Here is a 16,434-nt window from a genome sequence, read left to right on the forward strand (position 1 = left end):
GAATCTTTTTCCAGATTTCTCCTGTGTAAACAAAAAAAAAAAACCCTCCCGCAGCCGCTTTACTCTAACACTCGTTTTTGTGTCGTAGACTACCATGGAAAAAAGTTTAATCCTTAACGGACTTTCTTACTTATTATACTTTTAATTTAATTGCTTGATCGAGTCACTTTTAACATTCCACTGCTAGGCATTTTTTTCGATGTAGGAAAAAGCTTAGGCTTAATCTACTACGGTGCTCCACTGCGGGTTTGCAGAGATATATTCCCTACTGCTCGAATGCCTACGAACGTGCCTTTTGCGTGCCTTTGATAACAACTGGTACTGGACTGATTTTGACGGGACTTTCACTCGCAGATAGCTGATTTAATAAGGAGTAACTAAGGCTACTTTTACTATAGAAATTTATTTATTTTGTAACTCTGCAAACTACACAACATTTTTTTTATATTCTACGCGGACGAAGTCGCGGCCACAGCTATCCTTTAATAAAATGCTTAGTTGTAAATAAGTATAATACGTACATTACGTAAACCATTTTTTGAAACTCTTTGTCGTTAAGGAAACAGTAAATAAGTAAGTATTATCCAAAGTATCTCTGCGATCGATCATGGTTTCGCAATATGATGCTAAGTGAGTCATTGATTTGATTTCTGTAATCCCGTTCAAATTCGGAATTTGATGGATTTTTCATTAAATGATAAATGCTTACCAATGTAAAAAAAAAATATCATCATATCATAGTTTATTTAAGTTTTAATATCATACGTTTAAATATCACGCGGACAAAGTCGCGGGCACAGCTAGTTTTTATGTAAAAAACTAACAAAAAATAATAATTCCTCAATTATCAATTTTCAAAAGAGTATATAATATAAATAAAAATAAGAAAGCAAAGTATACGAAATAATTTATTTTCTATTTTAAAACACTTTGATAATAATAAAAAAATTCTGACTTATTTTTAAATAATTTTAGGTATAGTTAGGGGTTTGTTTTTAATTTAGGGATTTTTGTTAAAAGATTTAGGGAAAAGTTTTTTCGAGAGTTGGTCACATTGAGGCATTCGTAAAATCGTAATCTGTGATCGTAATTCATTCATTGATCATTGGCTCTTTGTTCATTGGATTGCATTGGATGTAGTTTGTCAATTGTTGCTCGTTGGTTGTTCGGTGATTAGATTTGTTTTATATTACGAACCATTACGAACTACCGAGTTAAATTAAAAATAAATAGCTAAAAGTAAGTTTCTGAATAAATATATACTTTCTCATTTACGTTAATAAAGAAGTAGTCAAAAAACATCTAGATGGAAACGGATGAACATATTGGGGAGAATGGCGACGTTTTCGTTCATCGCTTGAAAGACTTGACAGAAGACGAGAAACAACGCCTGGCGCAACAAAACTCACGAATTATCCCAGAATCGAAAGCTGCCAAATTAGAAAGAGAAGCTAAGCGGCACTGGGACATTTTTTACAAGCGCAACGAAACCAAATTCTTTCGTGATCGGCATTGGACTACACGTGAGTTTCAAGAGCTTATAAATTTTGATTCAGATCAGAGAATTGTATTTCTAGAGCTCGGTTGTGGCGTCGGTAATATGATATTTCCTCTTGTGGAAGAAGGTTTCAAGAATTTCTTCTTCTACGCGTGTGATTTTTCACCACGTGCTGTCGAGTTCGTTAAGTCTAACAAGTTGTTTGATGAGAGTAGAATGAAGGTGTTTTGTGCGGATTTGACAACTGACGATTTGTTCGAGAACGTTCAACCGAGGAGTGTCGATATAGCGAGTTTGATATTTGTCTTATCTGCTATTCATCCTTCGATGTGGTCACATGTGGCGAGCTTGGCTTTCAAGGTTCTTAAACCCGGCGGTGTGCTTTTATTTCGTGACTATGGGCGGTACGATATGGCTCAGTTGAGATTTAAACCAGGACACAAAATAGCAGACAATTTCTATATGAGACAGGATGGCACACGGTACATATTTTTATATATTACCACATGCTACAACTACTACATTATTATTCTCAAAAATATAATTTTATTTTCTATTCATAGGAGTTACTACTTCACTGAGGAGGAATTAGCAAAACTGTTCTCCGAAGCTGGCTTTGAAATTATCATGAACACTTATGTCCAACGCAGGACGGTCAACTTCAAGGAAGGAATTGATGTTCCTAGAATATTTGTTCAAGGAAAATACAAGAAACCTGTAGTGAATGGTACATATTGAAATGCATTATTTATTTATGAGTCAATTTATTAAAAAAAAGTTATGAATTTAATGGTAAATGTCTTGGAAATGTGCTTATTATAAATAACATTACAATATAATTAATACACAAATTAATTATTATTTCAATCTTCTAAATGATGACAAGTGCTAACTTTTGAAAATACAATGATTTGCATGTATATTAGCTCTATCTGACTTGTAAAATTTGTAATTAAGATAGTTATAATCAGAAGTATGGTTACAAATATCTTAAATTTGTTACAGATGCTGACATTCATGAATGAAAGCATTTTAACACCAAAACTATTATTAAGGTAAGAAATATTATAAGAATAATTGTAACTTTAGTTAATTTAAACAAGGCAAGCTTAATTCATTTAAGTCCAGTTTCTTTATTAAAAAAAATTATGATGAAACAGTTAAAGTTGAATCTTCTCCCTTTTAAAGTCATTAAAAAGTGATAATTTTTTCACAAATTACTCAATATTGAATACTACTTGTTTGAAATTATTGGGAGTTTCAAAAGTGATAAAAATGACAATTGTGCTTAGTACTGTAGAATCGTGTTTTTGAAATTAAATGGTCCAAGGTCATAATTTTTTTTTAATATAGAAACCTGGCTTTCAAGGTCTCATCAAGCCAACTGTACCATTATGATGACATCGCAGTGCATCTGAAAACCTTCTGTTGTCTCACAATAGGCATGACAGAGTAGGGTTCTCAGTTTTATTTCATTTTTCATGGTATTCATTTCATTAGATTTTTTTTTACATCATTTCAAAATCATCATATCATTTTTATTGATAGGCTTAGAGTAGGGAAGCCAATTGTGAGATCTGATGGAAACATTCATGCTTTTAAAGCAATCTGAATTGTTAGATTTTATTTATGTGTTTTATGTATGGTTGTGTTTCTACATAATGTCTCTCTATTACAGAATTTGGAATTAACATCTCTTGGAGTGCTGATATGAAAAGTAAGTTCAAATATTTTTTATTCCTTATGTTTAGTATTTAGCATAATTATTACTTACTGTGCAGAAATGTGAATAAAAGTGATGTTAAAAAGTTACGTTAAGTTTAAATGTGTGGTTATAATAATTTTTTTCTGTCATTACACTTTCACGATTAAAACACTTGGTAGATTTTGATGAAATTAACAGAGATAGTAGAACTTGAGAAAGGACAGGACATATCTTTTATCATGAAAAAAAAATCTTAGAGGGATACTAAATTACTAACTACTAATTAAATGCAGACTATGGTGTGGAGGCCTATGTCCAGCAGTGGACTGTATAGGCTGTAATGTAATGTATGTAATGTTGTGGATAACAGTAACTTTCTGTATAAAAATAAAACACAATAACTTTTTTTTTAACTGTTGGACCGACGATATACGTAAGATTGCCGGTGTCGGCTGGATGAGGATTGCGAAAGACCGGGATGTCTGGCGCGAACTTGCGGAGGCCTATGTCCAGCAGTGGACTGCGATAGGCTGAAGTGATGATGATGATGATGAACTTTTTGTTTACTTTTCATAGAATGTAGTAGACATTTTAAATTTATACAAATACTTAAATGATGATTTCATAGTTCATCTGAGAACTTTGATGTATATTCCTTGTCTTTCGCTCCTATCTGATTATTTCATTTAATTTGTAGTTCATATAAAATGCTGGATAATATTTGAGTTTCATTACTCGTTTTTATTTCAGGTTTGGAGGGGTTTTTGTTGTGGTTGTGGCTTGAAGAATATAACTTACCATGAGGACTTTTCGTCATAATGTAAGCTTTATTTGTTATAGATTCTTATAAATATAGAAGAGTGGACCAATTTTTTTTTACTTCATATTTTTAAAACAATAAATTATTTAAAAGAATAAATTTATGTTATTATGTTTATTTATTACATTATAAATTCATACAAAATATTAAATGATGATTTCATAGTTCATCTGAGTACTTTGATGTATATGCATTTGTCTTTCGCTCCTATCTGATTATATTTAATTTAAATTGTTATTTAATGGTCAAACAGAATTGTTCTATAAGGATCTACTGTTTGTTTCAGATATTTGAAGAGCTTGTGGTTAAATAAAACATCAAAAATACTAAACGTAAGTATAAAAATCAATCGATGTCATTTATTTATGAAATTTTTACATGATGATATCAGATAGGGACATCTGAGTTTATAATGCTGTTACAACTATCATTAACTGCTGACTAAAATACTTAGTTCTGGATTTGTAGAATGATTTTTACCTGTACATTAATGAATTACTCTTTTCTTAGGAGCTGTTACCTAAACAGGAATATACCAAAGAAATAGGGAGTAAGGAAAGAAGGCAGTAGCTAAAAAGGTATGTTTTTTTCTTAATCATTTTTTTCATGTTCTCGTCTAAAACTAGACTGGCAAATATTTTTAAAGATCATTTGCAATAGTTTAGCTTTCTGTTATATTTTAATGATGATCTTAGATAGGGACATCTGATTATGATGCTGTTAACATAACTATCCTCACTGATCTTTTATCTATAAAATAAACTCTGGTGAACTGTAGATTAATATTCTAACGTTCTATTCTTTTACAGAAATAAAATGTTGAATGAAAAAATTCTTGAACGACAAAGGCGAAAAAGGTATGTTATTTAGATATACCTTAATATATAATCTTTATTATAAAAAATTACTCAGTTTTAAGGTTTTAATTTTTGGGCCTATCATGATGACTAAATAATTCACCTGACTTGTTATGACGAACAAAACTTATACGAGTTCCGCTGTCTGAAAATATGTATATGGCAAGAGACATTTCGATTTTGACATGAAACTTATATTAATTTACTTTTTCAGGAAGGAATTCCTTCAACTTGGTGCAACTGGTCAAGAGTGTTGGATATAGAATAAGGTAGATACTATAGTTTGTGTTACAATATGTGATATTTTTATTACACATTAAATATTTGAATGAATAAATTAATTTGTTAAGTTGCATTTTAATTTATCACGTTTTTCAATATTAATAATCATATTCTTTTATATTTTTTACGCGAATTTCGCTGATTATAATAAAACAATTTTTTCTGATTTTATCGCAGTTATTAAGTTTCTTAAATGCCCGACGTTTCGGATAGTTTAAGTTTACAGCAACCATGGTCACGAGAGGACATCCTCCGCAAAAATATCCGAAAAAGTTGTTTCAATAATGATCATATTAAAACGTTATCTTACTGTATTTTATTGGCATTTTAAATATAATTTAAATGAATAACATGATGATCGACCTATCAGGTCTCCCTCAACAGAGAGAACCCAATAACCATGTTGACCAACCACGCGTCTGACTTTATTATTATATATGTATATATTTTGATATCCTAGTGCTTACATATAACAATATATTTTTCTTTATTTGCAGATTGACTACAGTTTTTCTTGTCATCATCAGTATTAGCATAAACTGAGTAAGTTTAAGGATGTTTATTTAAAATTTAAACATTGTAACAAAAACTTAAAAGGAAAGCTACTTTTCTATTAAAAAAAAAAAATTGTAATTTTTATAAAAATATTGTTGAAATAATGTTACACTCTCAGCAGAGCTCTGGTGTATATCATGCTATTAAGAATAAAATGATGATCGACCTATCAGGTCTCCCTCAACAGAGAGAACCCAATAACCATGTTGACCAACCATGTGTCTGACCTCACTATCATATTTATATTTTTTTAAATTAATAGTTATCAGCATGTGAACTCACGAAAATCATTTATTTTCAGGCTGTAAGCCCACATCAACTCAAGTCTGAAGGTTTACTTTTATTGCAAAGATGGCTATTGAAATTTGGTAAGCAAAATTGTTTTAATAAGGATTTTTTTGTATAATAATTATAATATACATATAAACATCAATAATTTGTAAACATGATGATCGACCTATCAGGTCTCCCTCAACAGAGCGAACCCAATAAACCATGTTGACCAACAATGTGTCTGAGACTATTCTTGTATGATAGTATTTTGTAATAATAACTTAAAAGAAAAGTACATTTTAAGTATTTTTTATTTACAGGTAATACAGTATTAACAAGTAAAAAAGAGCGAAGTGCAAAATGTGAGTACTGTATACATTTTTTAAACAAGACAGAAAGCATTTTATTTTAATAAGTTATCACAAAAATAAAAGGAAATTTGATACATTTTTTGTAGAGGATTAGGTAGAACATAACAAAAAAGTACCTCAGTTAAATTATGCGTCAAAATATCCCGTTAAGAATATTCACAGAGGTCAACCCATTCACTACTGTGGCAGACGACACATGTTTATTTTGAGAATCTCTCGTAAATACTAGTCGCCTACGCAAGCGATAGCTCTGTGTCTAATCACAGCGACAAGACACCAGCCACTGTAGACAAGTGGCATAAACGTTAAACAAATAGAATAGAATTCTCACAGTTTTTCAAATGTTGAAAGCTAGTGTCATCGACATGTGATTTTTCACATGTCGAAAGCTAGTGTCATCGACATGTGATTTTTCACATGTCGAAAGCTAGTGTCATTCCCATACATTGAGAATTCTATTCTATTTGTTTAGCGTTTATGCCACTTTTCTAAGCCACTAGATCCAAACGCGTGGTTGTTTGTAGTCTTCTCGCAGCGACAAGTTGTCCAGTTTGCGACGGCCATTCCTCTTAATGTGTTTAATTAATTGTGCATCTTATGTTTAGTTAAACTATAAAACCACTACGAAAAAAATGTATCAAACGAGTTGTTATAACTGTCTGCATTCCTATGAGAGTGCGTTTACTTCGATAAGCGCTCTTTGTAAGTCAGACAGAGAAGGCCGTGGTCAAAACTGCCAATGAAAGCTTAAAATCGCTTCCTTGGTTATAGAGATTCACAACAAGTAAATTTATCTAGAAAGATTGATTTTAATTTTATTTATGAGTACTTATTTTCTTTACTATACATGCACTATCAATGTCAAAATGTTTAATTTTAATTCATTTTTTAAGGAGTATGTTATTCATTCCAGGTCAGCGTCAAGCATCACGAAGAACTGAAAAATCTGTTTTTATTTAAAATAAATATTATTCTTTTAAATTTTAAATATTATAAATATAATAAATATTATTCTTATAACTTTGATATGATTTTTAACAATCCGTATATTACATACTATATATTAGATCCTTTACATATGAAATTGGCGTTTTGTCGAACCGGCCACTTCAATCTCAAATATATCCTCCTTGGTTAAGAATTCTAAATTTTAAATTCAAATTTATACAGCTACTAGCTGACTCGGCAAAGGTTGTCTTGCCGCTAAACGCTATTTAAAAATAGGGGTTGGTGGTAGAAGGGTGAAAATTTAGGGTTGTATGTATTATTCAAAGTCAAATCATAATAAAATAAAAAATAAACAATCGATCTAAAAATTAAAAAAAATAAAATTTTTAGGGGTGGTCTACCGTTAACATTTAGGGGGATGAAAAATAGATGTTGTTCGATTCTCAGACCTACCCAATATGCACACAAAATTTCATGAGAATCGGTCAAGTCGTTTCGAAGGAGTTTAACTACAAACACCGCGACACGAGAATTTTATATATTAGATTTACTGATGCATTTGCGTATCGAAAACCGTAATTCAATTATTAAGGAGGAGGTTACTCAATTCGAGCGTATATATATGTATGATCGGGGATAACTCCGTCGTTTATGAACCGATTTTGATGATTTTTTTTTTTTGTTGGAAAGGAGATATCCCTAGTTTGGTACCAAGATAAGGAAACCAGGATCTGATGATGGGATCCCAGAGAAATCGAGGAAAACTCGAAAATCCCCATAACTTTTTAATGGGTGTACCGATGTTGATGATTTTTAATTTAATCGAAAGCCGATGTTTATCATGTTATAAAATTGAATAAATGTCTAAAATAAAAGTAGCCTAAGTTACTCCTTATTACATCAGCTATCTGCCAGTGAAAGTCCATCAAAATCGGTCCAGCCGTTTCAGATAATTAGCCGGAACAAACAGACAGACTTACAGATAAAAATTGTAAAAAATGTTATTTTGGTATATGTACCGTGTAAACATACATCCAGGTGCACTTAGTAAAAATTTAAATGGGACCAATTGACACACACCACCTTCGAACGAAAAAAAAACCGACTTCAATTACATCGACAAGTAATACAACGTAGATCGACGAAAAAATAGACAAGCAACTACGCGTTATCAAAGATTACTCAAAAAGTAGTTATCAGATCTTGATAAAATTTATATGTGACCATATGATAAACATCAGCTTTCGATTAAATTAAAAATTATCAAAATCAGTACACCCAGTAAAAAGTTACTACGGATTTTCGAGAGTTTCCCTCGATTTCTCTGGGATCCCATCATCAGATCCTGGTTTCCTTATCACGGTACCAAACTAAGGATATACCCTTTCCAACAAAAAAAGAATTATCAAAATCGGTACATCCAGTAGAAAGTCATGCGGTATAATACAACGTAGGTCGACGAAAAAAGCGTCAAGTAAAAACGCATTATTAGATATAACTCGAAAAGTAGTTGTTAGATCTCAAATAAATTTAAATGGGACCAATTGGCACATACCCCCTTTCGATTAAAACAAAATTTGTCGAAATCGGTCTACCCGGTCAAAAGTTCTGATGTAAATACATAAAAAAAAAAAAAAAAATACAGTCGAATTGAGAACCTCCTCCTTTTTTGAAAGTCGGTTAAAAAACCGGTTATTTGAATATTACAAACAGACACCCACATTTTTTTTTTTGTATAGATGTATAGATCTAACCTGTACAATGCAAAATAATGACTGTTTTTGCCGAAAAGTTCTCTATTACAATGTATGTATTGTAGTGTACATTAAATTGAAATATCAAAATAAGAGGCCGGCAAAATTTTCTTTCGCCACGGGCGACCGACAACAACGCTACGTCACTTAGGTGACTAAGGGATAACTCAGTTCAACTATCACCTTGGAACTTAAAATGCCAACCGCGTGCGGTATAACCATCCAACTGCTGGCTTTGAAATGCACAGGCAGAATTCGGGCAACAGCGTCTACGGTGCGACAAAGTCAGCCCTACCGTCACCAACCCACCTGCCTAGCGTGGTAACAATGGGCAACACACGAGTTCACGACATTTTTGGCGCAAACTTGTGGAGGCCTACGTCCAGCAGTAGACTGCGATAGGCTGAAGTGATTATAAGACGAAACATACTTTCATATTATTGTGTAATTACATTATAGTTTCCCTGGGAGACTGGGTTAATTCAAAATGTAAAATTGTGGCTTTTAGTGGTGCCAAAAAGTGCACCCTTTTTATTCAATAACGTAGTTTTTAATGAGGGTAGTTTAAAATACCTGTAACACGTTAAGATTCGAGCATGAACTTTGAAAGTACTACTTAAAGTAGGAAAGTAAATACATTACAACATACCACAGTGAGTGACGCAAAGATGAAAAACGAATAATTGTGTTTGCAGGCAAACGAAGAAAAACCAACTTCAATTATATCGACAAGACAAGTAATACGAGTACAACGTAGGTAGACGAAAAAATAGTCAAGTAAATACGCATTATCAAAGATTACTTCAAAAGTTGTAATCAGATCTCGATGAAATTTAAATGTGAAAATTAAAACATGATAAACATCAGCTTTTGATAAAATTAAAAATCATCAAAATCGGTACATCCAGTGAAAAGTTATGCGGTATAGTACAACGTAGGTCGACGAAAAAATAGTCAAGTAAAAACGCATTATTAGATATAACTCGAAAATTAGTTGGTAGATCTCAAATAAATTTAAGTAAGACCAAATGACACACACCACATTCCGATTAATTTTTTTTTGTTGAAATCTGTGCCCACCCAGTCGAAAGTTCTGAAGTAACCTTAGTTCAGTTCAGCCTATTGCAGTCCACTGCTGGACATAGGCCTTGTTAACACAGGCAGGACGCATTGCTCGAAGACTTGTCTTCAAGCATTGCGGAATCTTCGAAGTGAAAACTCGACGAAGCCTGCCAAACGCCGCCCAGCCCAACCGAATCCTGCTATCGGCCTATTTCGAAGTTGTTGCGGCCTGGTTGTATAGTATGGCCTAGGTAAACATAATCCTGAAGAATTTCGAAAAGGGTACCATCGACCAATACCAGTATGACTCGGTTGTTAAACGTAACTTTCGTTTTGTCTTGTTTTTTTTTTGTTTTGAAGTAACATACATAAAAAAAAATACAATCGGATTGAGCACCTCCTCCTTTTTTGAAATCGGTTAAAAAACCTCCCAGATCTTTTTCTCTATGGTTTTGCGATGATGAATTCTTGATGTCTGATACTCAGAATAATGGTCCGAATTAATGGTTTCAATTAAAGAATAGCTGTCCCTTACATCTTGTATGTAGTAGAAGTCTTTCTCGCTGATTATCAAGTAAAGACGTTGCCAGTCGCTACAAAATATCATTCAAAGAAAAGGGATTCTCCGACGTCGCCACAAAAAAAGTAATTAAAAATTCCGTGCTACTTTTAATCGGTTCGAATTTGTAGTTGCGATAAAAATATAACATGGGTCAAATATTTAAAATATTTTTATTATTTAAGTATTCTAAAATTTTGCCGGTGGAGAGACCCACAAGGACCTGTGACATGTTCTTGTGGGTCTCCCCACCGTGCCTCGGAGAGCACGTTAAGCCGTCGGTCCCGGTTGTTATCATCTATGCCTGATAGCTATCGTTACTCAGAGTAGGGAATATATCCGCCAACCCGGCATTGGACCAGCGTGGTGATAAAGCTCTGATCCTTCCCCTACATGGGGTAAGAGGCCCAGTAGTGGGATATATTACAGGCTGAAGCGAGAAATTTTGCCGCCCACTAAAAAGTGCCGCCCAGGGCGGGCCGTCACTGTAGCAGACATAGATTACTAGCTGACCCGGGAAACGTTTTGCTGCTAAACGCTTTTAAAAGTAGTTAGTATCTGCGGTGATGCGTAGTGGCTACGCATCACCGCAGACAGTTCCGACTCAGCATAAACCATACGGCACCTGGTTCCGACTAGTCAACGCAGCATTCAGCCACTACGCATCACCGCAGACAGTTCCGACGCAGCATGAACTATGCGGCACCTAAATCCGACTCACTGGAACATTCTAATGGCCCAGCAAGCATCACAAAATGTATGGACGACCTAACCTGCTATCGACCTCCGGTGTCAGAGGGAAGTGATGTGGCGACATCTATCGAGCAGCATACGAACTACAGAACTAGAAAAAAATGACGTATCTTACATCGCGCTATGAAGGTGATTGAGTATATTTACAAGAACCCGACAACAACCGTTGGGGCGGTAGCTCACCAGACAACACCCGTCTGGTCGGGAGGATCCTCCCTTTGCGATGGCGGAGGAAGAACTTCACAACCTATACCATCGCACCCCCAAAGGTGAAAAATAAGAGTTGTATTTTTAAATGCCAAATCACATTTTAAAAAAAATGGTGGGCCACCCTTATAACTTAGGGGTTTAAAAAATAGTTCACGACCGACTCTCAAACCTACCAAAATGCAAAAAAAACATTAAAATCGGTCAAGCCGTTTCGGAGGAGTTAAGCCCCTAACATTGTGAAACGAGAATTTTAAATACCTATTAGATATTCAGAAAATTCTTACGTTTTCACTCGCTATCCGATATCACTAATAATACGTAAATACGTATACAAATACGAATCTGCTTTCTATGGCTTAAAAGTGAATTGAATAATTTTGTACAATTGACTACTAATCCTACCCTAGAAGTTGATTACTTGAAGCATAAGTTTGTTTTGAACTTATTAATCTAAAGATCCACTTACTTTAAAATTAATATTTTTGCGTTTGAATGTGTTTTGAAGAATTATGATCGTTACACATTTATCATGTTACGTCTGGTAGTGTATTAATTAAACAATTAATTTGGTAGACCATATAAAGTTTATTTTATAAAAAGAATCGTCTCCTCGATGTCTCCATCTGGTGCCTGCGGCCGGCGATGATCCACTCGTAGTCGCCGCGCTTGGAGTCGAAGGTGCCTTGCTGCAGGGAGATCAGTTTCAGAGTAAAACGTGGACCTAACTCTCGGAGCTTCGCCCGCTTGCCATCTGGCGTAAATTCGTATCTGGAAATAATAAATATATTATATTACAACATTCTGTAACTACTATCTTGTAATAGATAAAATTCATAATAAAATAGTGCAATTAGAAGAATACCAGAAATATGTGAATTGATTAGATTATTAGAATAATAAAAGTATTAAATAAGGAAAGTAAAACATTTCAAAATTTATCTTGAAGCGATATCTTGAGGAAACTGAAGTACCGAAATAAATTTTAAAATCGTATATCCATTCGCTAGTAGTTAGTAAATCATTTTACGACTGATCTTTTTTCAATAATAACGTTACAAACCTATAAAAAAACGAGTGTTCTTTAGACCATAAGACTGAAGTAAAACTTACAAAAAGTAACTCTCTTTCTATCTTCACTAACTTATAATCCCGTTTTAACTTCCGTTCGTCTCACCAAATTACACTTTTCCTAACGTTCTCCTCACGCATTTACCTGCTTACTCCCCAAGTCAACACGCATAATCAAGTTTTACTTGAATAATCATTCTAATACTCACAAACAGAACCAGTAAACAAAATAAAGCGTTACCATGTCATCATATAAAGGAAAATAAATACCTATGGTGCCTAAAGAAGATGTAATCTCGTTGGTTGTGAAAGGTGACAGCGCGTCGACCTCGAAATTCTGGCTCATAGTGAAAAAGCGCGCCCAACATACGTCCCACCGTCAGACCTAGTCTCGTGCTGAAGTTGTTTAGTATCACCTGAAAGTGTAAATATCTTTATACCCATAGTCTGATTTAGATGTCAGGAGGAATAGACCGAAAAATAATAATACCAAAATTACATGTACAATTTGGTTAAAAAAAGATGGAGAAATATACAGGCACAGGGAGCCAAAGATAAATGGGAAAGGAATTAATTTTTGATGTTTGAATATCTTATAAATTTGTAACTGTACATCTGCACTGGAGTAGTTTGGTATAGAAAGCACTATATCTTTTTCTTGAAAAGGCCAAGGAGCTCTACACATTGAAACATTAAGGGGTAATAGTATTAGAAATTTAGGCACCCTTACTTCAGGTCTGTGTGCTGTTATTTCCTTGTGATCCTTTTTGAGTTCCTTTGTAATTTTACAGCTTGATAGTCTGAAGTGAGCGGTGGGTCCCTTCGGTAGGTGTATGAGGAGGAAACCATTGGGCTGTTTCTGATTCTCATTTACAATTATTACATCTGTCACTTGTTCCCTAATCGCAGACTGAACTATCCTTTTTACTGATGACCTAAAAACAATTATAAATATTTTCACACACTGGAGGTCATTGGATCAAATGCGTCTTAACATTGATTTGAAAAGTAAAATCATCTCATTTGGATTACACATTTATGCATGCACAATTTTGTCAATATTCAATAATTTATTGTGCAAGAAATATTTTAGGAATGCAAAGATTTAATATATTTTAAAACAATTACACACTCACATGAGCTCGCTCATGTTTATCACAAATGAGTGTAACACTTCTGTAAATTTAAAAAGAAATATGTTGTCTTATTTTTCATTTCTGTTTTGATTTATATAAAGTTCGCTTTTTAATGTTCTTGTAAATATAATGTAATAATACTATGTTTGTGAATTAAAGCATGCTTGCTTCTGCAATGCTTGAAGACAAAAGTCTTCAAACAATGCGTCCCGCCTGTGTTAACATATGGAGCCGAGACGTGGACACTGACGAAGGGACTGGTCCAAAAATTAAAAGTCGCTCAACGTGCAATGGAATGGGCTATGCTTGGGGTTTCTCTTAAAAATAGGATTAGAAATGAGACTAATGGCGAGAGAACGAAAGTAACTGACATAGCCCACAGAATTTGTGAGTTGAAGTGGCAGTGGGCTGGTCATCTGTGTCGCTGGACCAATGGCCGCTGGAGTAGACGGGTCCTGGAGTGGAGACCGCATCTTGGCAAATGCAGTGTAGGACGTCCTCCAGCCCATTGGACAGACAATCTACGTAAGATTGCCAGTATTTATATCACGATTACGACGACATATTGGATCACGCAAAAAAGGCGCACCAAGACGTCGAGTTGCGGAAAAGAGCCCGTGAACAACAACAAGATTGCCAGTATAGGCTGGATGAGGATTGCGGAGAACCGGGATGTCTTGCGTGAACTTGGGGAGGCCTATGTCCAACAGTGGACTGCCACAGGCTGAAGTGATGATGATGAATTAAAGCCTAAAAAGTTATAGACTGCAGAAGAATGGCACTGAATCTAAATCAAGCACCCTGCTAGTTTGCAACCTTATTGTATTAATTACTTAGAAAAATATACATCATTTACCTTTGTCTGTATCTTGAAATGGAGTTTGGTATCATTCTTGAAAGTTCCTTTCCAAATATTCTTGTTTTTGTGTGAGGATTGTCCGAATATGTGATAAGCACCTTCGGTTCATAGGAATTTTCAAAATAAGATGACATTTCATCTAATTCCATATCTTTTTGTGCCTGAAAAATTAAATTAGTCACAAAATAAAGAAATAGAAACTCATTGTATTAAAACTTAAGTAAACAGGGATTTATTTGTTCTTTTATAATTCAATATTTCAAATGTTAGAACTGGAAGTCATATTGTGTTTTTTAAAATTGTAATAATACACTTTTTGATTTAGATAAAGTACTTCTATACATTTAGGTTTAAATAAATAAACGCTTCACACACAACAGCCTCCAGGAGGATTTTCTCCTGTGTCGGGGGTCCGGAAACACACAATACACAAGCACAAACGCCCAGACTATGACAAACATCTATTAGGTTTAAAAGTTAAGGGTTTTGTTGTCATTAATAGTAATTTTACTTTAAGCTTGTAATTAAATGTTTTGAAATTGAATAAAATGTGAGGAGTAATAGTAATAGTAACCTAACCTAACCATTTTTTCAATAAAATTATTGTCAACTTGAAAGCCATTAAATCTAAGAATTAATTAATTATTGTCAATAACATAGTTTTCAAAATTTCCTTACAGCAATGTCAATTATTTGATTAAAAAAAACTAACTAATGTAATTGGTATTTGTCAATTAATACTTTATACTTTTTAACTTCATTTTGTGTAACTAAACATTTGAAGTCTGTTCTTACCTCTTCTTGTTCCTCTGCTTCAGCATTTGCAAGCATCGTTTCATCTTTCTCTCGAAGAGATTCCAAGGTATGAGGAACTTTTTTCGGTACATCGTCACCTTCTTGCTTCTTTTCTAACTTACGTCTGAAATTTGTTTTTATTAAGATCATTTGCTAATTATTTAGAAAACAAACACGAGACATCATAACCTCTACACATACGTAAACACTTACTTTTTCTTATCTTTTCCGCGAGCCATTTTTGTTTATAGTTTCTTTAAGGTTAAAAAAATAATATTATTTGTAGCAACTGATTTATAACTAATTTGATAACTCAATTATTTATTAGCAAAATCTCATGTATTATATATTTTGCACGACAGGACTGATCAACATTTAACATTTTCTAATGACAGCATTGACAGCTGACTGTTGGTGTTGAGATTAGTGATGTTGCCCCTTCTGTTGTCCATAAACAAAACTCTTTTTTAAGGTTTTAAAAACACTCGCCAATATTGCTAAAAATGATTGTAGTAAATTAGTAATCTCGATTATTGTATGATTATTTGATATTTTTTTTTTTTTTTTTTAAACACATTTAAAATTTACACAAATCAAGAAAATTACGGTGTTTTAGTTGCTTTTTAGTGATAAAGGATATTTTGTATGAAAAGGGTAAAAGTGACATAAAATCTCTTACATAGCGGATGTTTTGGTGTTTCTATGCACAATGTAATTTCTGATTTTCGTAAAACCTAATTGCTAAGTGCAAGAGTCAGTTCTGCTGACTTGCTTGGTTGCTCTTCTTTTTTTTTGTGTTTGATGTCCAAAACAGAATTCTTATTTTTCACTGCAGTGAAGACTGGCACAGCAAACTTTTAGTTTACTTATTTACGGGTTTTCTAAATAAGAACACAGAATTTATTGTCAACCAAATTAAATGGTTAACT

General features: G+C 33.5%; 2 protein-coding genes and 2 non-coding genes across 4 annotated transcripts; 3 read left to right on the forward strand and 1 right to left on the reverse strand.

Moving 5' to 3' along the window:
- The first annotated feature begins 1,106 nt into the window (after window positions 1–1,106).
- LOC123666490 (tRNA N(3)-methylcytidine methyltransferase METTL6) lies at window positions 1,107–7,378 on the forward strand. The gene is made up of 13 exons (XM_045600581.1): window positions 1,107–1,980; window positions 2,062–2,225; window positions 2,504–2,553; window positions 3,177–3,215; window positions 3,954–4,023; window positions 4,310–4,355; window positions 4,534–4,601; window positions 4,833–4,880; window positions 5,095–5,149; window positions 5,660–5,705; window positions 6,019–6,085; window positions 6,311–6,352; window positions 7,275–7,378. Exons 1-3 carry the CDS (start codon window positions 1,307–1,309, stop codon window positions 2,521–2,523), a joined length of 858 nt encoding a protein of 285 aa, XP_045456537.1. The 5' UTR covers window positions 1,107–1,306; the 3' UTR covers window positions 2,524–2,553; window positions 3,177–3,215; window positions 3,954–4,023; window positions 4,310–4,355; window positions 4,534–4,601; window positions 4,833–4,880; window positions 5,095–5,149; window positions 5,660–5,705; window positions 6,019–6,085; window positions 6,311–6,352; window positions 7,275–7,378.
- On the forward strand, window positions 3,808–3,888 carry LOC123667358. The gene has a single exon (XR_006745425.1). It is a non-coding gene; the product is annotated as a small nucleolar RNA snR60/Z15/Z230/Z193/J17 (small nucleolar RNA).
- On the forward strand, window positions 4,165–4,246 carry LOC123667347. The gene has a single exon (XR_006745424.1). It is a non-coding gene; the product is annotated as a small nucleolar RNA snR60/Z15/Z230/Z193/J17 (small nucleolar RNA).
- A 4,834-nt stretch (window positions 7,379–12,212) lies between the features above and the next one.
- Window positions 12,213–15,904, reverse strand: LOC123661212 (probable ribosome production factor 1). Its single transcript, XM_045596202.1, has 6 exons — window positions 15,719–15,904; window positions 15,506–15,629; window positions 14,708–14,871; window positions 13,446–13,650; window positions 12,986–13,131; window positions 12,213–12,415 (listed from the first exon to the last, which is right to left on the reverse strand). The coding sequence occupies exons 1-6, from the start codon at window positions 15,742–15,744 to the stop codon at window positions 12,238–12,240; spliced, it is 843 nt and encodes a 280-aa protein (XP_045452158.1). The 5' UTR covers window positions 15,745–15,904; the 3' UTR covers window positions 12,213–12,237.
- Window positions 15,905–16,434: the final 530 nt, after the last annotated feature.

Source organism: Melitaea cinxia, chromosome 2 (assembly GCF_905220565.1).
Source record: "Melitaea cinxia chromosome 2, ilMelCinx1.1, whole genome shotgun sequence".
Classification (NCBI taxonomy): domain Eukaryota; kingdom Metazoa; phylum Arthropoda; class Insecta; order Lepidoptera; family Nymphalidae; genus Melitaea; species Melitaea cinxia.